This window comes from Nicotiana sylvestris, chromosome 6, assembly GCF_000393655.2.
Source record: "Nicotiana sylvestris chromosome 6, ASM39365v2, whole genome shotgun sequence".
Classification (NCBI taxonomy): domain Eukaryota; kingdom Viridiplantae; phylum Streptophyta; class Magnoliopsida; order Solanales; family Solanaceae; genus Nicotiana; species Nicotiana sylvestris.
This window is the reverse complement of record NC_091062.1, coordinates 184,312,766-184,336,409: the sequence shown is the minus strand read 5'-3', so window position 1 is coordinate 184,336,409 and position 23,644 is coordinate 184,312,766. Positions and strand designations below refer to the sequence as shown.

At 38.4% G+C, this 23,644-nt stretch overlaps 1 protein-coding gene across 2 annotated transcripts; it reads right to left on the bottom strand.

Annotated features, from left to right (window-relative positions):
- Positions 1-3,103: 3,103 nt before the first annotated feature.
- On the bottom strand, positions 3,104-10,343 carry LOC104236530 (F-box protein At4g02760-like). Of its 2 annotated transcripts, XM_009790474.2 has the most exons (13): positions 9,937-10,343; positions 9,018-9,193; positions 8,428-8,625; positions 8,171-8,281; positions 6,951-7,036; positions 6,740-6,861; positions 4,678-4,742; positions 4,512-4,584; positions 4,345-4,407; positions 4,179-4,243; positions 4,026-4,100; positions 3,682-3,936; positions 3,104-3,497 (listed from the first exon to the last, which is right to left on the bottom strand). In XM_009790474.2, the coding sequence occupies exons 1-12, from the start codon at positions 10,303-10,305 to the stop codon at positions 3,732-3,734; spliced, it is 1,608 nt and encodes a 535-aa protein (XP_009788776.1). In that variant the 5' UTR covers positions 10,306-10,343; the 3' UTR covers positions 3,104-3,497; positions 3,682-3,731. The 2 variants fall into 2 exon arrangements, with proteins under 2 accessions (XP_009788776.1, XP_009788784.1); XM_009790482.2 differs by lacking the exon at positions 4,345-4,407.
- Positions 10,344-23,644: the final 13,301 nt, after the last annotated feature.

Below are 23,644 nucleotides of genomic sequence, written 5' to 3'. Positions count from 1 at the left end.
CTTCATGTTTTCACAATCATAGGAGGTAAAATAATATGTATGTGAGAAGTTACCCGCCTTATTCTTCAATTTATATTATATCATGTATCACAGTAAATTAGAAGTTTACTAATGTAAAAGCAGTTACGGTAAACCAAAAGTTTACTAATGCAAATATTTATGCCATAGTAAACCAGAATTTTACTAAGAGATAGCACATGTCATGATAAACTTGAAGTTTTTATTTGCCATTTTTGAATGAGCTATTTAAGAATTCAGATAAGCATATATTGAAGAACTAGAAGATTCTTCAAGAATTCTCCTGTGTTGCTTGTTCTCATAATAAATTAATTATACCAACTAAAGTTGGGACTAAGACCCCTGATTCTGAAATATATAAAAGGTGAATATGAGCCCATTCACCTGTCATGTGAACCACTTATAGATGCATATATAATATAGTTACATGTATGTTTATTGTCAACCTGCAGTTTGGCATTTGAGATTGCTTTTATCAATTAAGAGCATAACTTTCAGATTATGAAAAATCAAGACAGTTCATCTTGATAATACCGGTTTATATCCAAGCTGGTTTAGCATTGAATACCTCCTACTAATGGCTAAACTGTTGCTTTTATGAGAACAAAGCTTCATGTGTTGGTCTAAGATCTTCTAAATTGCATACAACAACACTTGTATGCATTAGACCAACAATATATGATAAAGTCCTCCCCTCACAATTGGTTTAGGATCAGAAATCAAATATTTTTACTATCTTTTGATGTGTGGTATATGATTAATTTCTCTACCACAATACACAAAGATATATTTCCCAAAGAAGATTGGGGATATATGTTAATTTTTCTAACATTTGGGGGATGGAATAAACAACTGAAAAATATGTTATATGAATCGAATTATCATTAATATAATCCTCACTTAGAAGATAATTTAAGTCAAATGCCAGAAACATTTGCTGATCCAAAATTTAATATCATATTTCAGCTACAAATGCTCCTATTAAAATTAAAGTCCCTGAAGGATAGAGTTTACTGTACGCATGAAGCGTCGTAGACCAATCGGTTCCAAAGGTAACAATCCTTGAAAAATGGTAGGAGCTAATGATCAAAAAGATCATAATGAGGAGGAAATAAGCTCTAGAAGAGCCCACAACATAACATTTCATGAAACTCCCGAAGAAGTTCAGGTACCTGAAAATAAAGAAAGTGATGAGATCTCAACAAGTTATGTCGCTTAGGAACTGACACAAAATGATTGTCGACGATATATTTGATACAATATAGTGCACAATATTGTAAAAGATTGTGAGGATCGGACCAGTAGTCCAGACACTTGAAGATGTCATACCATTTAGATACAAGTCTTAACCTATATGACTTATTTGATTAAATCTCTATGAAGATCCTTGAAGGATTAAAAATGCCTGAAACATATAATTCAAAGTCTTGAGAAATGTACTTGATCAAATTATAAAGATCTTTGTACGGTTTAAAGCAATCAGTGCGCGTGTGTATAATCGCCTCAGTAAATATTTGCTGAAAGAAGATTACATAAATGATGTTATTTGTCTATATATTTTTATAAAGAAAATGTCATCAGAATTTGTTATACTTGTTGTTTATGTTGATGACATAAAATTTGTTGGAACTCCAGAAGAGCTCCAAAAGGCAATTGAATATCTTAAGAAAGAATTTGAGATGAAAGATCTTGGAAAAATAAAAATTTGTCTTTGGTCTGCAAATTGAATATTTAGCAGACGAGATCTTGATCCATCAATTTGCCTATACAGAAATGGTCTTTAAACGCTTTTTCATGGACAAAACACACCCATTAAGTACATCAATGGGTGTTCGATCAATTGAAGTGAATAAGCATTCGTTCCGACTTCTAGAAGAGGATGATGAACTCCTTGGTCCTGAAATACTCTATCTCAGTGTAATTGTTATGCATTTATAGGCGGTGCAGATCGTATTGGTTATGCAGATACAAGATTAGAATGCGGAGACTCAAATATTTGAAACAAGGTTTTCATCTAGGGGAATAAAATACGCGATGCACTCTTTTTTCCTTACTAAGGTTTTTAATGAGGCACATTATCTTTTAATGAACATCCAAAGGGGGGTGTTATAAATATATTATATTATGGATGTTCATTTAGTACTCCATTGTAAATAAGCTTCCTGAAGAAGCTTATCCATATGGTACTCCGCCGTAAATATGTTTATCTATTTAGTACTCTATTGGAAATAAGCCTCCTGAAGAAGCTTATCACTTCGGTACTCGATTATGGATAAATATTACCCTCGATATAAGATTATCCATAACGGGTATAATAAGTTTATCCTTTCGATACTCCGTTATGGATAAACATTACCCAGTAGAAGATTATTCACACCGGGTATAATAAGCCTATCCTTTCGATACTACGTTTTGGATAAACATTACCCCCATAGAAGATTATCCATACTGGGTACAATGAGCTTATTCTTTCAGTACTCTATTATGGATAAATATTACCCCTAGTAGAAGATTATCTATACCTGGTACAATGAACTTATCCTTTCAGTACTGTGTTATGGATAAACATTACTCTCAGTAGAAGATTATCCGTATCTGATATAGTAGCAACTTACATAGCAGCTTGCAGTAGCAACTTACATAGAAGAGATTTCAGTTCAATTCATTATGTACATCAGTTTGAATTCAAATAATGTATCAATTTCTCTCTATACTTGTCTTTACTTTACCGTCTTTATTTTATAACAGAAGACAATTTTTATTTTGTTATAAACGCAGCGAGAGAACTTTTCTATGGGTCAACTTGAGCTATCCAGAATTATTCCAATTGACTAAACAAACAAATGTTTATACTTTTTTATAAAGTTTTTTATGGTTTGACTTGAGCTACCTAGAATTAATCCAAGTTCCAAGCAACTAAAATGAGCCATCGATAAGTATATTTTTAGTCCGACCTGTCCGACCCAGGCAGTAAGTCGCGTCACGATTTTTTGGGCCAATTTGACGTCCCTATACCCAACCCCTCATCCTAAAGAGTAAAGATCAGAAGCATAGAAAAATGGCACAAAACATTATAGTCTCCACCTTTAAGAATTATGCTGCTGAGTTTTTTATTATCTGGTAACTGCATTTCATTATTAGCATAGATATAGGTATACACTTGTAAGCACATCCCAAGCAAAAATTGATCAGCTGTATACAACTGATTGGTGACTTCATCACATAAGAGACCTCGAGACAGATTGCCTGTATGCTCGCTCATAAGGGAAAGAAAGAACAGAAAGTTGTCCTTGTTCTATCTAGGTAAAACTATTCGGTGTCATTGTATTGCTTCAGTAAAGCAACTGTTGGCTACCTTATGAAGCAGGTAAAATGAGTTGACGTGAGCTTGTGAATTCTCTCTCAACTCGGTTCTACTATCTTCCCATCTTCAACAGCACCAGCAGATGCTATACTATGGAATACTCTCCACGAAAATGCTGTTACCAACATCAAAACCAGTTAAATAAGCAGCTCTATAGGCAACACAATCAATTCAGAGTAGCATTATCAACACTTACTCTGGGAATGCAAAATGCTTCTTGCAGATTGAAATCTTTTTTTTTTCCCCTTTTAAGGGAGGACCAGGGAAAGGGGAATCAGAGAGAGAGAGAGAGGCAATACCAAATACACGGTTGTCATGCAGTCAACACTTGTGAAAGGGCATTTCCACCTTAGATGGAACCTTGGTCCACCTCATCTGAGCTTTCTTCATACATGAATGAACTATCCTCGCTGCCACTACCTTGATCACTACTATCACTGCTCTCTGATGCACTCATGAATGAAGAGCTATCAGATGCAAGACTGCTCAAGTGTGATGAGGAGTTAATTTCGCTATTCACATCACCGTTGTTATGTTGTTCAACATCATTAAAGCTGTGAAAGACGGATAAAGGGAAACAAATAAATAGCACAGATGGATCACCAATTATTTTCATGTTCAAGTAATGGAAGAACAAACCAACCTGCCTTCCAAAGGAAACTCTGCTAAAACACATAAATCGGGCCTTTCTTCTGACAATCGCACTATAGGAATAAAGCTGATTGGCACACACAACCAGAAAGTCAAAAGTCTATCTTCTTAATGATGTTGAAAAGTTAACTAGAAGTTGTACTACCTAGGGCTGTAGCACCGATGGTACCAGTCACCTTCAGATACCAGACCCTCTCGATTAGATATATCCTGTGTGAAAGCAGTTCAAGTGAAACCATCAATAAAGAGAACAGGAAACGAAAGGTGCAAAGTTCTTAGTAAGACTGTTATGAGCAGAAGTTTATACATACAAGATATTTAAGATGCCCAAAATCCCCTGCAAGCACTGCTGCTAACAGCCTTGCTACTTCTACCTACAGTCCACATAAGTTAAGACCACTTCCTTTCTCGACTTACTTCCCCATTTATTTCCTACCAGATATGGGAAACGAGGATGTTCGGGGGAAAGAACACTTACTTCTTTCAAATGCATGCAATCCCTCAAAATCAATACCTGGAGTAAGCCCCCACCCACACTGCCTCCTAGATTCCTGTAATGTGAATGCTATTAGAATAAAAATAGTGCTAAAAAGATCACAAGTTCATATACAAACTTGAGTCGGAGGGGCTAATGGGAAACCTACTTGAGAAAAGCACCAGTAATCGAGTAGGATGTTGAAAAGTCAATGTACCTCAATTTACGAAATCCCTACAAAAATAAACAAAACCGAGGATTGTACAATGAGGTTCCCTTGGAAAAGCAACCAATGTAGTCACCCAAAATATAACATTTACATGATTGACACATAGCTTGACACGCCTCCTAAACTCTAACACAGAGTAGAAAAATCCAACTCGAACAAAAGTGGTCTAACTTTAGAAATTTTCTCGAAGTTACCTGATAAATTATAAGTTTACAGAACATTTAAGTTCCAGTGTAAATAACAACATCAGGGGTAAAATTGCTAACGACATAGCATTTCAACTTTTTCTTGGCTCAAGTATGTCACAAGCTGAAGAGTTTATCAATTAGGCCAAAAGAGAGAAATGACAACAAAATACAGATAAATGCTCAACCGATAGCAATTCTGAGATGATGCTTTAATTCAATGTTGCTTAAGGAGTTCAAAAGAGAGTGTAGGCTAAAAAACCCAATGTGCAGTCTTTTCATACAGCCCCAAAAGGGGAGAGGTTTCTGTAGCTCCTTCTTCAGTAAACTAAACTATTTACAGTCAAGCCAGCTTTGCACCTAGGTAACATAGAGAGATCACTAGAACCAGGTAAATGACTGGATCAGCAAGTAATAGTTCAACGTTACAACCATGAAAAATCAAAATTGGACGGTGTATAATTAAATGAATATGAATAGTGCTGCTCATTCGGATCGGATATCCGAAATTCGAACTGATCCACTCAATTTCGGATTTCGAATTTCGGATTGGATCGGATTTCAGATTGTGTTTATTAAAATTTCGAATTTTGGATCGGATTCGGATTGGTATATTTTAATCCGATACGATCCGAAATTATTAGGCAATGTATAAATACTACACTTTAATTTCGGATAGTCAGTACTTCCTTTACATCTTCCTCCAAGTTAATACCTTTACAATTGCTAGATTTAGCTATATTGACACCATAGCACTATCATAATTGCATAAATATGAATTTTTCTTAATGTATTGTCTCTTTTACAAAGAAAATATACATATTAGTTTGCAACTTTGAGGCATAATAATACGATCCGAAATCCGGTCCAATCCAAACTTTAAAATCCGATCCGATATAATTCGGATAAGATTCGGATTGCATTTTCTAGAATCCGAATCCGAAATGTGCTAAATCCTCTTGTGTGTGTATCTATATCTCTGAAGCCTTATTTCCTATCTAAGAACTTCACTCTATTTTTCTGCATTAGTGATCTGAGTCATTTGTTTGTCTGATCAACAAACTTGTGTGCTTATACTAAATCTAGGGGAATCTGTCAAAAATAAAATAGAGTATTCCTTTCCAGGTCAATGATCTCATCAGTTCAGCCACATGGTCTGGATGAGCCTTGAAACCATAGACAAAGCAAGTATTAAGAAAATTCTTAAAACTTTCCATGTGCAGCAGATTCTAAAATAAAACGCTTCCTTTTCTTTACAAATGGCAAATGAAAAAGTACCAAGTTTTCAGGAAATTTGATGCATTGATGAAAACAAGCATAATGGTACTGATGGTGCAGACAATCTCAATGCAACCATCATTGTGTTATACAGCGTGAAGCTTAAAGTGATAAAGCCGAGCTTGCAAAACAATGTTGATGTAGTCTATACAAAAGAAGTAGCTTCACCGTGCAACTTCTAATATAGTTGTCAACTCACCTTAAATTAGCAAGAACAGCATCATTGACAAATGTCATCCAGATTAAACTCAAAATTCATGTATTGGCTAGTCTAGACTGGTTTCTGGTACCAACAAAGGAAATAGTATAGCATGAGACATTAGCTTTTTATTTGACAGCGCTAGGTACTTGCTAGAACTAGAAGCAAGTCAGCTTCAAATAGCTTCATTGCACTAGACTCAAGTTGTATAGTAAGACATAGCTACACACCCCGTAATTCCATCTGAATGGCATACAGACCCAAACAAGGCCTTGAAACGCTGGATAGAAACGCAAAAGAAGATCAATATACTGAAAAGCTTCATTCTCAAAAAACAGACCTTAGCGAGTATGCGAGCTTTATAATCATGCAACTTAAATCCCCTTAGAGCCAATGAAGATAGGTGAGGACAATTGCTCACTAGATCACTGCATGTTGGCAGTTTCAAACTGTCGTCTCGACCTGAATACAAACATGGATTATGGAAAAAATTCGTTAAATGGCTATTAAGAAAGCAAAAGAAAAGCAAATAGAAAGATAAAAGAATGCACCTGTTTTTGACGATTCAAAGAATAGACGCTCAATCAAGGGACAAAATTTACTTATAGACTCCAGTGTCTGCCTTAATTCCACATGACTATCAGATGAACAAAACATTTCATGTTATAATCACTGACATTGAAACTAGAGACGAAACTAGAAATGGAGCCATTCGCTCACAAAAAAAAAGAAAAGAATAAGAATTTATCATGATTGTACTAGAATTTAGTATGAGGGTGTTTGGCTAAGCTTATAAGCTGGTCAAACTAGCTTATAAGCACTTTTTGGCTTATCTACGCGTTTGGTAAAATTAAAAGTGCTTATAAGCCAAAAGTCATAAGTTGGTCTCCCCCAACTTATCAAATTTCAGCTTATAAGCACTTTAGGTTTAACCAAATATTTACTATTCTATCCCTAAAATACTTCTTTTTAAAACAAAACTCTTCGTACACCCAGTTCTTCAGCTGCTTATTATTAATTTCAGCACTTTTATCCAAACACGTAACTGCTTATTTTTTAAATCAGCTTCAGCACTTAAAAGTGTTTTTCAGCACCTAATGCTTATCAGCTACTCTAAATCAGCTAAGCCAAACAGGCTCTATAAACAAATTATGGTCTTATTGGATCCCCGGTACTATCCATGTTGTTGACAAATAATTCAGAGTAAATGATCAACAAAATAAATGAGTTGTGACAGAAGGAACTAAAAAGTAGTGAGTTATTCTAATTTTTTTTTTTTTTTGATAAAGAAGGTAATGTGCTTTTTACTTGAACAAACGAATGACTTTCAGGCGAAGTATTTCAATTAATTGGAATCTACTGTTGATAAGAATGAAAAATACAAACCAGAAACATGTGATATAAAATATGGTGTTTCAGACGAAGTACTTAAATCACTTGGGCTCTGTGTTGTTCACAATAATAACAAACACCAAACTAAAAACATGAGGCTATACTTGTGCTGTTCCCACAAAGCAACTAAAAGAGAACTCATGCTGCCACCTATTATTTAACTTCAAATGCTTATCTTGAGTGATTAATAAGACAAAGAAATATCCCACCAAGAATCTGTTCACGAATGCCTTTAGCCTCTCAATGAAGGTCAAAAAACAACAATCAAACATGAAGGCACTAAATCCATGGTACTTCTACTTACTTTTCAGCAGTATGCATAAGCAATTTTGGACCACAAAAGAATAAAACAGAAGAAACTATTAATTCCAATACTTACAGGCCAACAATTTCCAGATCAAGCAAAGATGGGCAGGCTGACAATGCAGCGTTAAGTGCAGTATTGTCCAATCTTTCGATATTGTACAGGTGCAACCTTCTCAAGCAAGCTCTTAATTTTCCAAGAAGGCAGAGCGAAGAAGCAACTTAGTACTTCAGCTTTTAATTAATAAATAACCAGATATTATACAATATTTATATATACAAAATCAGTATATAAAATTACATAACATCGCATTATCAAGAATGGAGCAATACCCTGGAGTTCCATTATTCGCATTCAGAGGTGCTAGGCAAGACCTTGTAAGAATAGAATACTCTTTGCCCTGCCTGGACCTCTTATCATTCCATGAGAATCCTGCAGCATCTGTAGATTTCCTTATAAAATTAACCATTGGTTGAGAAGACCCCGATGATGAAGCAAGTGGGCCAGGTACAAAGCCCAGCTTCAGAGACCTGCATTCAGTAAAGTCAGTGTTTGTCCACCAGTGCAAATACCAATTTATATTCTTTGTATAACAGCCTTTTGAGGTCAAGATGAATAACATCTCAAGTATTCCACTTTTGTGCACTTTGATCCAATGTTCTTTGAGATATCCTCTTAGAATAAGGTAGTTACCATCCTTTACTCACTCTCTTACATAACATTTTCACGTGTAAGACCTAAATCAACATGTTTCCATGGGTCTACTCTGTAGCGTTAAAGTGATAACTGTATTTTTCAGCATATTCAATTCACTATTGTTCTTCGGGGCTCTTATGTGAATTAGTCTTTTAAAAACCAACTGAAGAAAACTTTAAAAGGAAGAAGATTGAAGTTATGAAGCAGAGGACGGCAATTCTCTTACTGGAGTCCATTTCCAGCACGGTGAACCATTGTTGCCACAACAACATTATTGACTCTAGGAACCACTGTGATCAAGTCAACATTAGCATAGCATGCAGGGTCTGCGGCACAATTTTTGAAAAAGGAACTTGTAACCGCAGCATAACATAAACTTTGGGTGTCAAGCAATGAAAACACCTGCCCAAAAAAATAACCACCAAAACATTATCTTATTTTCATAAGCACAAATTGCTTCCATCCTCAACTGTACATTTAGTAAGAGTCAAAACCTTACCATCAACAATTTTTATCGCCAATTCATTGTAATGCCATGATAATACAAGTATTCATCGTTCCGCAGACACAGAAAAATATCAAGCAACTCAAACAACTATGCCTCAACCCCAACTACACTCTATGCATTTCTGCTCTATATGAACCAATTTATAAAAATCTTCAAGGATAACCAAATATCTGAGTACTTAGTACAACTATCAAGTATCAACAATATAGACCTCAAATTTCAAACAATGAAACAAAAGCACATTCCAAAAGCTATCCTAGTGGCTTACTTTCACAAGATTAGTAAAGTATGGAAGCCGAACCAGATCAATCCTATTCACTGATTGTACATAACTAATAATAAACGAGATTATTAATAAACACCAACTACTGAAAACAAACAGCTCTCAAAAATAATTCATCCATTAAGATAAATTCTATACACAAAAAAAAGAACATGAAATGAATAGTACAACTACACACATTTCAAACTCCAAGCTCAGAAACAAAAGAATAAAATTTTGGAAAAGGAAAAATAACTAAGCAAAAAATAAGCATTAGCAAAATCAGATTAGTAACTATAAGCTACACACATTTCCAGATGTAACAATTACGTATACACCAATAATTAAAAGAAGGTATATATGAATAGAACATACTTTTATAGTTAGATCGGAGGGAAGAGCCCAAACGACGGCGTTATGCATGGAATCGCGCGCGCGGGCAGATCGTTTGCCAGCTTCGAGAAGTGCAGATCCTAATCGAAGTGCGCGGTTTATCATATCATTCTGTTCCGAATCGGAAGCTTTAGAACTGAGAAGCCGATTGAAGGAGAGGTCAAAGGAGGAATCGGAGAGACCGAGAAACGATTCCAAGAGCACGTCGTGATCGATATAGGAACTGAAACCATTGGAACTGGTGGTGGATTTAGGGTTTAAGCCCGAAGTGGCGGAGCAGCATGGACGTTTCGGGCTCGGCTTCGGTGTCTCCATCGCCAACGACTGGCGGCGGAGAAGGAGAGTATCCATGAAGAGCGGAGGGTGCAAGAGATGGGGAGTGGGCCCGGGAAGTGAATGGTAAAGAAAATGAGAAATTCGTGATGTACGGATTCAGAAAAATTATGGGGACACCTGTGACGTAGAATATGCCGACGTGGAATGAGAATCAGATGCACACGACTTGCCAATTACGTCACTCTTGACCCTACTCTTACTTTTGGAACATGATGATTTAGGGCTGCTTGTCGGCGGATTGGATTGTTATTTAATTTTAACGGTTTGGCTTATCGGTTATTGGTGTTACATCTCGTACTTTAGCATTATGATATGCTCTAGTAAATCCACATTAGTTCAAAGGGATTATGTCTATTAGGAGGTTATAGAAAATTTAAGATATTATTATTATTAGACCATGTAAGTTTACAACCTTGATACATAGACATTATGTTAGTATGGTATTTTCTTTTAAGTAAAGTATTTTAGTAAAAGATTTATAAGTATAATTTTGGATAGTTATCATTATTACTATTTTTGGATATGATAAATCTTACTCATAATATAAGAAAATTTATAAGACTTTGTTTATTGTAAAGATAGAAATTATTTTCTCACAAAAAAAGGTTATATTTTAAGAATAGAAATTATTTTATCATTTTAAGAATTAAGCGTACGAAATTTTTTACTCTTTATATGAGATTAGGAAAATTAGAAGTTGAGAAAATATATGTATTTTTTTTACATGGACGTTTTAACGAAATAATAGTGTATGTATTAATTTTATATGACACCACATGACCATGTTAGTTAAGTTATATAAAGTATGTTAAAAGTGAGTAATATTTTAAGTAAGTTGAGATAATTCTTAATTATATGGATAGTTGGGTAATTAATAATTTTTAATAAGAGATTAATTAAAATTTGGATAATTAAAGAACGGGATAAGATTAAACCCCCACGTGGCAATAAGCCAACCTAAATATATGTCTCTTTAAGTCATAAGGATTATGTGGCAAGATTAAGGAATTGTGGTTAAGCCGTGGGGCCACATCAATTTTAACAAAATATATCTCTAACAAAGAGAGATCATATGTTGGATGCCTCAGTTACGTTGATTGTCCCCTTTCCGAATAGGATTTATCTAAATATCTTTATGATAGATTTAAGGAGCTTCTCTTCAGGTTAGCTTAGTGTTGAGAACTTAAATGTACTTTTGAGATAGTAGCATAAGAAATAATTTGGATTACTGTGCTGAGCTCAGACAATACATTGCTGATTGCATTGATGATCGATTGGACTTCAAATTTTGAATTTCTTTTCCTTTTGTTGCTTTGAATATATTGATGAATTAGAATTTGTGGTAGTCATTAAAATCCTATAGGGAGTGCTGGTTTTGCTTTCCTCACTTCTAATCCTGGTAATAATTGAGATCTGATACATGAAACAAGAACATGGAGGCCATAGTTTGGACAGTTGACTCACTTGGCATAACTAACTATAAGGTGGCTTCGTAAATACATGGTTGAGTTTTCACCATTGGTCGCTTTTGATTGCTCGAAACAGCAGAATTCTCCATTCAATTGCTTCAAGCTGTATTGATTGCTTAAATAGTCAGTTCTGACGTTCTGATCCTCTTGAAAGAAAGTTGTTAGGTTGAATAGCGAGTTTGCTTGCTGCGACCTGCTAATATTACGTGTCTATGGAGATTTACTTAATGATATATGGTGCGATCTTTTTCAAAAATATCATACGGATTTTTTCCTATTCTAAGTATGTTAAGATTATCCCTTCTTTCTTTTGGCATGATCCAAATTATACAGAAGAAACGAGCAAACGCACAATTTCTATAAATGACTTTATTCATAAAAGTATTTGAGATGCCTATGTTTTTGAATTCCCATAAGTCTTATTATTCTATTGTCTGTTCATGGGTCTCAAAAAAATACGTAAGTTGAAAAAAGTTTATTTCACGATATTAGTCAGAGGTATAATAGTCTTATGACGTTCCGAGGAGTTTTATTAACGTATTTCTCATGCATTGCACTCGTTTACATGTGCATTTACCCATGACACAGACGGCGTTATATACGCGTATATATGTATATAGAATATGGGAAAACGTTACGGCATTATATACGCACCACCACCTGATCAGCTGGTATTCGTTGATGATTTTGCCCACGGTGGCACCGGATGGCGTTATATACGCGTATATATGTAAATATATGTATATGGGATATGGGAAAAAGGTTACAGCGTTATATATGCATCACTACTTGATCAGCTGGTATACAATGATGATGTTGCCCCCAGTGGCTGAAATGATATGATGGGATGCCCTCAGAGGCTTGATGATGTTATGTACGTACAGACCTATGCATTACATGACATTTATATGCATATGCATGACCTTATAAATATTTCATGATTTACAGAGCCATCCAGATTTACAGGCTGAGTCATTTAGTCCACGTTTTCTTCCATGTCCTTTATATACATAATTATTTACATGTCTTACATACTCAGTACATTATTCGTATTAACGTCCTTTTGTTGGGGACGATGCATTCATGCCTGCAGGTATGGATAATCAGTTTGACGAGCCTTCATCGTAGATGAGATTGGCATTCAGCAAAGGATAGGTAAGACTCCATCTCATTCGGAGTGCAACCGAGTCTATGAGTCACATGTCAGAGTTTTGCTACAGACTTATGGGTAGGCCAGTACCCTGTCCCATTTTATGTCAAATAATCTTAGAGGCTTTGTAGACACAGGTTTACTATGTACAGTATGTTAGAGGCCTTGACGACTCATATGTATTCATGTTTTATGAACAATGGTTCATTGATATAACATTTGCCCACTTACAATTTTACATTACGAGTTGTGGTCATGCTGGCCCTTGATAGTTATAAAAAGGAATGAATGAGTTACAAAGTGGTTCACTCGGGCCACTACGGCACTGGGTGAAAGCCACACCTCTCCAGGTTCAGGGCGTGATACGGTTTTTAAATGTATTAATCTGCTAGCCACCCGATAAGATATTGGGCGGATTGGTATCGGTTTAGCTCTTATCGGGCGGTTTATCGGCCTAATTCAATCAAAATAAAATAAAATTTAGTCTCTGTATGTTTAAATAGGTGGTCGACGTACTAAGAGGGACAAAGCAGAAGAGACACCGTGATGGATAAATCATCTGTCTAGAATCTTATTTATATTTATGCACATTGGCCTTAGTCCATGTGAAAGATTTCCAATTGGCCATTGTTAAAACAAATGTTCGTCATGCTTAGAATTCTAGTATGCCTTTGTTACGACCCTAAACCCCGACCCGATCGTGATGACGGCTCTCGTTAAGACATGGACAGCCGACACTTCCCGTTTTCCAATTTTTTTACAGTTAAGCATTAAGAACAATCTAAACATGATAAAATAAATTCGAAATAACAGATGATAACATAAATACGCGGAAGAACACCCATACACAGCCTCAATCGGGGTGTCACTAGTCATGAGCATCTATAAGTCATAATACAAACCCGCTAAGTCCATAAACTAGTACAACTGTCTGAAAAGAAATAGAAGTGATAAAGGAGTAGAGGCACGGGGCTGCGGACGCCAAACAGCTACCTCGTGAACTTCGAATGTCCGCCTGAAGCTGGAGATGATCAGCACTCGGGAGCAGGACCAGCTATGCCTGAATCTGCACAGAGGGTGCAGGGAGTAAAGTGAGTACTCCAACTCAGTGATTAACAAATGTAAATAACGATTGAAAGTAAGAAAACACGTCAGGAATAAAGCATTCTATAATGAAGCAGTAAAGCCATTTAAAAACAGTAAATAAGTGAAAGATAGGTAGAATTCTTTAACTCAAATATAATTTCATGAAAAGTCTTTTTAAATGTTTAAGCAAGTAATTGATAGTCAAATTATGAAAAATAAACACATAAAGGCTCGCCCCTCGGGTACAATATCAACAAATCCGCCCCTTGGGCAACATCTCAGAACAGTACCAGCCCCTCGGACAATCACATAGAACAATACCAGCCCCTCGGGCTCAATCTCACATCACAATGGGTACCCGCGCTCACTGGGGGTGTGCAGACTCCTAAAGGGGCCCCTTACAGCCCAAGCGCAATATCAAGCCATCTCGTGACATCATCACTAGACCCTCGGCCTCATATCAATCAAGCCACCTCGTGGCGTACATATCTCAGGACCTCGACCTCATAATCAGTATCAAATGTTTCCTCACAACATAGGCCCTCGGCCTTACTCAGTCAAAAATCCTCACAAGCCACTCGGGCAGTAGTAAAACATGTTTCTCAGCCCAAAATACCATTTAAAAGATCATATAAGTGTTAAAACAGAGTAAACCTGGCTGAGTACGAAAAACAGTGAAATATAACATGACTGAGGGTCAAGTATAAAGTCAAAACAGTGAGGATATACCAGTAAAGGTCCCCGAAGGCTTCAAATAGTTGGCACAAGGCCCAAATATGCCATTCAACCCAAATAATGATGATAACAAATAGATTTAAGTTAAATACGCGGTAAAAACATCAATCGGGACGGACCAAGTCACAATCCCCAATAGTGCACATCCCCACGCTTGTCATCAAGCGTGTGCCTCACCTTAATATAACACTACGATGTGCAATCTGGAGTTTTAAACCCTCAGAACATCATTTACAATCATTACTTACCTCGAACCGGTCAAATCTAACTCGCGATGCCTTTGCCCCTCGAATCGGCCTCCACTCGCGTCGAATCTAACCAAAATCAGAACGAGGACGTCAAAATATGCTAAGGGAATGAAGCCCAAGCGAAAACAATCAAAATATGACACAAATCCCGAAATTACCAAAACTCGACCCCCGGGCCCATGTATCAGAATTCAATAATTTTTACATTAATAGATTTCTTATCTCCCCACGAGTTCATACATATCAAAAGTTCTCAAATCCGATCCCAAATGGTCCTTCAAATCCCCAATTAAAGGTCTAAATTTTCAAGCCCTAGTTCTTCAATTTTTGGCTTAATTTCCATGATTATTTAGGTGGAATTCACATTAGAATCGAGTTTTAAGTCCAAGAATCTTACCTCCAAGTGATTCCCCTTGAATCCCTCTTCAATCCCCTTCAAAAAGCTTCGAAATCGACCAACAATGGAGGAACTTAGCCTCAAATTCGCGGAAATGAGCTTTTAAAATATTCTGCCCAGCTCTTATTTTTACTTAATCGCGATCACGGAAAACCCATCGCGATCGCGAAGCACAAACACCGCTGGCCCAAAATTTCACTCTACGTGATCGCGTATATACCCACGCGAGCGCTATGCTCAAAGTCTCACAACTACGCGATCGCGAATGAGACCACGCGACCGCGATGCACAGAAACATACATTTGCGCGATTGCAACCCTGTCTACGCGAACGCGAAGAATAACCTGGATGCCCCCTGAGACAGCTCTACGCGATCGTGAGCCTCCTCACGCGATCACGATGAAGAAAAACCTGCAACAGATCTGAAGCTAAAACCTGCAACTTTTAATATGCAAATTTAATCCGTTTAACCACCCGAAACTCACCCGAGGCCCCCAGAACCTCAACCAAAAGCACTAACATATCCTAAAATCTTATTCAAACTTATTCCAATCTTCAAAACACCTCAAACAACATCAAATTAACCAAAAATACATCGGATGCAAGCCTAACTTTCCAAAATCTTCCGAATTCCGTTTTTGATCAAAAACCCAATCAAACCACGCCTGAATGACCTGAAATTTTGCACACATGTCACATAACAAAGCTACTACAACTTCTGGAATTCCATTAAGACCCCTATATCAATATCTCGCCTACCAACCGAAAATCGCCAAAATATCAACTTCGCCAATTCAAGCCTAAATCTACTCCGAACCTCCAAAACTCATTCCGATCATACTCCTAAGTCCCAAATCACCTCCCGAAGCTACCCAAACCATCGGAACTCATATCCGAGCACTATAATACATAAGTCAACATCCGGTTGTCTTTTCCAACTTAAACTTCCTTAAAAGAGACTAAGTGTCTCAAACCTTAACAAAAATCATTCTGGATTCGATCCGACCAACCCGATACCACAAAACATGGATAACGAAGCATAAAGAAGCAGAAATGGGGGAAAACAGAGTGGTAACTCATGAGACGACTGGCCGGGTTGTCAGATCCTCCCCAACTTAAATAAACGTTCGTCCACGAACGAGTCAAGAAACATACCTGAAACCTCAAACAAGTGAGGATGTCTGCTCCGCATCTCCCACTCGGTCTCCCAGGTAGACTCCTCCACGGGCCGACCTGTCCACTGCCCTTTCACTGAAGCTATATCCTTTGACCTCAACTTTTGAACCTGATGACCCAAAATAGCTACTGGCTTCACATCATAAGTCAAATCATCATCCAACTGAACCGTGCTGAAATCCAAAACATGAGACGGATTTCCAATATACTTCCAGAGCATAGAAATATGAAATACCAGATGCACACTCGACAAGCTGGGTGGCAAAGCAAGCTCATAAGCCACCTGCCCAATCCTCCGAAGCAACTCAAAAGGTCCAATGAACCGCGGACTCAATTTTCCTTTCTTCCCAAATCTCATAGCACCCTTCATGGGCGAAACCTTCAACAAAACCTTCTCACCAACCATGGAGGACATATCTCGAACCTTCCTGTCAGCATAACTCTTTTGCATCGACTGCGCTGTACGAAACCTATCCTGAATTACCTTCACCTTTTCTAAGGTATCCTGCACCAAGTCTGTCCCAATAGCCTAGCCTCACTGGGCTCGAACTAACCAACTGGAGATCTACACCGCCTCCCATACAAAGCCTCATACGGAGCCATCTGAATGCTCGACTGGTAGCTGTTGTTATAAGCAAACTCTATAAGCGGTAGAAACTGATCCCATGACCCTCCGAAATTAATGACACAAGCACGTAACATGTCCTCCAATATCTGAATAGTATGCTCGGACTATCCGTCTATCTGAGGGTGAAAAGTTGTGCTCAACTCAACCTGAGTACCCAACTCTCGCTGTACAGACCTCCAAAACTGCAAAGTAAACTGAGTGCCCCTATCTAAGATGATGGAAATTGGGACACCATGTAAACGAACAATCTCAGGGATATAGATCTCTGCCAACCGCTCTGAAAAATAGGTAGTACACACATGAATAAAGTGCGCGGACTTGGTCAGCCGATCCACAATCACCCAAATAGCATTGAACTTCTTCAAAGTCCGTGGAAGTCCAACTACAACATCCATAGTGATATTCTCCCACTTCCACTCGGGAATATCCATCTGCTGAAGCAAGTCACCCGATCTCTGATGCTCATATTTCACCTGCTGACAATTGAGACACCGAGCTATAAATCCCACAATGTCTTTCTTAATTCTTCTCCACCAATAGTGCTGCCTCAAATCCTGATACATCTTCGCGACACCCGGATGAATGGAATACCACGAGCTATGAGCCTCCTCCAGAATCAACTCCCGAAGCCTATCCATATTGGGAACACAAATTTGGCCCTGCATCCTCAACACCCTATCATCACCTATAGTCACATCTCTGGCATCATCATGCTGAACTCTGTCTTTAAGGACAAGCAAATGTGGATCATCATACTGGCGCTCTCTAAATCGATCATATAAGGAAGATCGAGAAACCACACAAGCCAATACCCGACTGGGCTCCGAGACATTTAATCTCACGAACCGATTGGCCAAGGCCTGAACATCAACCGCAAGAGGTCTCTCCCCAACTGGAATATGTGCCAAACTCCCCATACTCACCGTCTTTCGGCTCAAGGCATCGGCCACCACATTGGTCTTTCCCGAATGGTACAATATAGTAATATCATAATCCTTAAGCAACTCCAACCATCTCCGCTGCCTCAAATTGAGGTCCTTCTATTTGAACAAGTGCTGGAGGCTACGATGATCAGTAAACACCTCACAAGACACACCATACAAGTAATGCCTCCAAATTTTCAACGTGTGAACTATGGCAGCCAACTCCAAATCATGAACGTGTTAGTTCTTCTCATGGGGCTTCAATTGACGAGAAGCATAAGCAATAACTTTACCCTCCTACATCAAAACACAACCAATACCCACTCTCGAAGCATCACAATACACAGTATATGAACTTGAAGCTGATGGCAAAGCCAACACTGGAGCTATGGTCAAAGCTGTCTTGAGCTTCTGAAAGCTCTCCTCACACTCGTCCGACCATATAAATGAAGCATCCTTCTGAGTTAACTTGGTCAAAGGCGATGCGATAAATGAGAATTCCTGAACAAACCGGCTATAATAGCCTGCCAAACCAAGAAAGCTGAGAATCTCTGTGGCTGGGGACGGTCTGGGTCAACTCTGTACTGCCTCTATCTTCTTCGGATCAACCTGAATACCCTCATTGGACACCACGTGCCCCAAGAAAGCCACTAAACTGAGCCAAAACTCACACTTGGAGAATTTTGCATAAAGCTTCTCCTCCCTCAATCTCTATAACACAACTCTCAAATGCTCTGCGTGCTCCTCCTGATTATGCGAATATACCAAAATATCATCAATGAAGACTATGACAAACGAGTCAAGATAAGGCCGGAACACATTATTCATCAAATGCATGAATGCCGTTGGGGCATTGGTCAGCCCAAAAGACATCACCAAGAACTCATAATAACCATATCGGGTCCTGAAATCCGTCTTAAGAATATCCAAGTCCCTGATCTTCAACTGGTGATAACCTGAACGAAGATCAATTTTGGAGAACACTCTCGTTCCCTGAAGTTGGTCGAATAAATCATCAATACGAGGAAAGGATACTTGTTCTTGATTGTTACTTTGTTCAATTGCCTATAATCAATACACATCCTCATAGTGCCATCCTTCTTCTTCACGAATAGAACCGGCACACCCCAAGGTGACACACTAGGCCGAATGAACCCCTTATCTAGGAGTTCTTGAAGTTGCTCCTTTAACTCTTTCAACTCCGTTGGTGCCATACGATACGGCGGAATAGAAATGGGCTGAGTGCCCGGCACTAGGTCAATACCAAAATCAATATCCATGTCCGGTGGCATGCCCGACAGGTCTGCAGGAAACACATCGGGAAAACCCCTCACAATTGGAACATAATAAATACTGGGAGTCTCAACACCGACATTCCTCACAAAGGCTATATACGAAAGACAATCCTTCCCAACCATACGCTGGGCTTTCAAGAACGAGATCACTCTATTGGGAACTGATGTTCTAAACATCAATACCACGCAAGAGGGGGGGGGTGATTTGTGTGGTACCCAATTTTTCGATCTATAAGAACCTGGTTCTTCTAGGTGTTCTAACTGCTACTGTTGTGGAATTAAAAGTACAGAAAATAAAGAACATAAAGATTTTTACGTGGAACACCTGGCTCAAAAGGTGAAAAAACCACGACTTACTACTTAGTAGGATTTTCCCAAATATCTACTAAAATTACTGAGCCAAAATAGCATTTAAAAAACTCTTTGTAAACCTAAGGATTAACTCTAATCCCTATGTAGCACACAACCTCAACTGTTGCGACACCTTCAAGTTAGCCTATAACTTGAACACTCAAAGTACCTATTACAAATACTTCTATGAAAGCTGAAAAGGTACAACTTTAAACCACCTACTACAATTGAACTAGAATAAGAATAAACATAATGGAATTGGTTCTTCTATCTCGTTCAAGTAGCTTTAGGTTTGCACACTTGAATTACACACGAACTGCTTGCAAAAAGTGTTGCTATTTTGCTCCCTATTCATGTTTAACTTCTGCGTATGTGCAACACCTGTAAAAGAGAACAATCACTATTATTTAATGATTTAGTAATCAGAGTTTGATTGAGACTCAATTGCTGATCTTCCATCGAAGTTGAGCCTTGTTCAATACAAACTCCAACCCTATTATTTATCCGGATTGTGTGATTGTGTCCTCTTCCCATAAGGAGATTTTATCTCCTCATCCAATAAGCAACCTTTTCGATCAGTTCAGGAGATATTGCTGCTTGATTACTAAGACTTATCTCTTTCACGTGTATCTCACATGTCTAGGTTGATAAATACTATACCTCAAATGATGAACCTGGTCCATGACTGAGTTCATTTGTCATTCTTCAAAACTTCACTTGAACTTGGGCCAACAAATTCCCCCTTTCTGATGATGACAAACTCTGTTCTTTTACTAATCAAAGAACCTGTAGGAACTCAGCTTGATCATCAACACATTAACTTAGAGTTTTAACTTATCATCAAGGACCAAATTTAATTAGGTTATAAATATCACATTATTCAGAATAAATAAAGAGTAAAGCACAATATCTCTTCCCCCTTTTGGCATCATCGAAAAGTTGCATGCATTGTGAATTCCAGATTTTAGTAATTACTCATGGCCACTTGGGCAACTACAAGTGAAAACATGGATGAAATCATCAATAATCAACAAACATATTCAAACTATTAAGAGCAAAATCTTCATAGAACAAGAGAAACAACAACTGTCATTGATAAGATATGTTTCCACCAACAAACCACAAAAAGGAAGAAAAACTTCCAAAGCATGAGCAAAAAAATGAAAAAGTCCCTAATCCGGGTCACTAGGGCACTAGTTTGGTTCAGAAGACAACACCTGGACATCCTAAGGCTTGGAGGAACTAGAGGGCTGGGTTTGGAGAAGGTTGAGCATATTCTGAAGTATCCCATCACTCTTCTCCTTTTCTTTTGCTAGCTCAGTTCTAAGGCCATCTCTTCCAGTTTCCAGTTCAGCTACACGAGCCTGGAGCCGAGCAGTTTCAGCATCCTTAGATCCACACTCTTGAACCAAAGCCCTAACCTTGTTTTTCACAGGTGTCTTCAGGGATGAACCAGGTTCAACTGGGGTGGCATTGACTGGATAGTCACAAGCCAGAAGAGTCTTGACGCTAAAGTGTTCCTCGCTTGATGCCATCTCCCATTTCTTCAAAGGCACATTCAGCCTATCCAGAACAGTAGTCAATATGAACCCATATGGGGTGGCATGATCCTTGGAGCCATTTATGACCCTGTCCAGTAATTTGACAATAAAGGCAGGCCAATTGATCTGCATTCCTCTCACAAGGCACTCCATAAGAACCAGGTCCATGTAGTTGGCAGTGTGCCTCCTCTCCTGTCTGGGCAGTAGGCACTTGTTAACAAATTTAAACAAGACCTTGTGCTCAGGACTCATCTCACTTTTCTGCACAAACCTGGTTTCAGGCACATCTTCAGCAGTTGCGGCATCACAAAAATTCCTAGTGATTTGAAGAGCAGTAGGGAGAGAATCTAGACATGGCCACCTTTGACTTGTATAATCATCATACCCCTCACTAGGTATGTCTAGAATCTTACCCAATTTGAGTGCATCAAACTGCACCCTTACTCCTTTCACTATACTGGTGACTACCCCATTCTTCACTGTGGCATTGGCCATAAACTCAATCAATTCTTTCCTAGCCAGCCTCCCATCCATTCCAAGGACCATGTCCTTCCAACCTTGTGCAGCTAGGTCATCCACCAGTCTTCTCATTCCTGGCTCATCCAGGTCTCTCAACAGTCTTCCTTTCAAAGAATTTCTTCTGCCAAAGATGGCAAACCTATCTTGTTCCTTTTCAGATTCCTCTTCTTCTTCTTCTTTAGTAATTTTTACCTGCTTACCTTTCACTGCAGATCTAGTTCTTTTGGCTAAAGAGGGTTCATCAGATACAGGTTCAGAGGAAGACTTCTTGGAAGAAGCCTTGGCCCTTTTTGGTTTGGGTGTAGGAACCTCCACAGTTGTTCCCCTTTCTTGATGGACCAGTTCCATTTCCTCTTCTTCTTCTTCTTCTTCTTCTGCAACCTCAGAACTCTCCACAGCCTTTGCTTTTCCCTTCTCCTTCGTTTTCCTTTTGCTTTCTTCCAGAGCTTTCTGTAACTCAGCTTCACTTTGTCTGACCCTGCTTCTAGTGGCTCTTCCCTTAGGTACTGAAGGTATAGTAGGTTTTGGGGATGACATTTTGCTTTCCTTTGTTGGCTTGGAAGCAGTTATAGCCTTTTGTGTGGAAGCTTTATGCTTCTTTGGATCATAACTGGCCCCAACCCTCTTCAGAAGATCAGCCAGTGTTTCCTCAACAGATGAACCAGGTTCATCTTGTTGCTTGCTTAGATGTACAAGCCCTTCAGCCGTCTCCCCAGAACCACTTCCCCCTGACTTGTTGCCACCTTCTTCAACACCTCCACATATAGCCAGAACTTTTTCTTTCCCATTTCCCCTCTCATCACCACTTGCTCCCTCTCTCTCTTTTTCTTTCTTCTTACCTCCACTTCTACTAGATTCAGCATGTCACGCCTCCTTTTTACCTACACCCTGAGAGGGGAATATATGGAGTTTTTTCCAACTTAAGGTGACAATCGAAACGGGATTTATTGTTAAAAGTTTCAGAGTCGCCACTTGGGAGATTTATGGTGTCCCAAGTCATCGGTTTAAAATTCTGAATCGAGGAAAAGATTGACTCTGTATTACAGTCTGCGAACGAGAAATCCAGGTAAGGAATTCTGTTAACCCGGGAGAAGGTGTTAGGCATTCCCGAGTTCCGTGGTTCTAGCACAGTCGCTCAACTGTTACAATTGACCTATCATCTGATTTTAATACATGTTTTAACCTATGTGCAATTTTAACTTTAAGCCAATTTTATTCAATTTTTAAAGAAGATTGAACGTCGTTTAAAACACGTATTTGGATCGTGCCACATGAAATGCACCCGCAATCCTAAACATATTTTATTCAACGTTTTAAGATTTGATTTGGGTCACATGAAATGCACACCCGAGTTTAGGAAGGTAAATTATTAAAATGCGCGCCTAAAGCAACTAACACATTTGCAGCTTTGCGAGGGCCACGGAAAATCCGCTAAATGGCACGCCTCAAATTTTAAGGATTAAAATATTAACCAAGCGAGGTCCATAGCCTACTTGTACTATATCATGGCATACCAACAATTAACTAAGGGAAGCTAAAAGGATTCTAATTGTTTTGATTTGAAGACTTGGCCTTACGAGATAGACTGAACAATGTACTAAAGATTCACAAGCCCAAAAACATCTCTTCAAAATAAACAAACGGGCATTCCAACTTGGGAAGTCCCGGGGCTTTAGGCTTAAAGAGCCTAATTCATGATGAGAAAAGAGGTAGGGATGTGACCACATTCTCATTTGGGCCTACGTTAGACCAACCTTATGCCCCTACTTACTGACCAAAAGTGCTAGTTAATGTACACAACATGGAATAAAGGATTGAATTGAAACAAATGCTTGT

What these genes read in the sequence shown, in the direction of transcription:
- LOC104236530 (XM_009790474.2), bottom strand. Translation starts at nt 10,305, where the DNA reads ATGGATACTCTCCTTCTCCGCCGCCAGTCGTTGGCGATGGAGACACCG. An exon ending in GCGAATAATGGAACTCCAGG is followed by an intron (nt 8,282 to 8,427) that starts GTATTGCTCCAT and finishes TGGAAAATTAAG; the next exon opens with AGCTTGCTTGAGAAGGTTGC. An exon ending in TTGGGCATCTTAAATATCTT is followed by an intron (nt 4,244 to 4,344) that starts GTATGTATAAAC and finishes GCTTTCACACAG; the next exon opens with GATATATCTAATCGAGAGGG.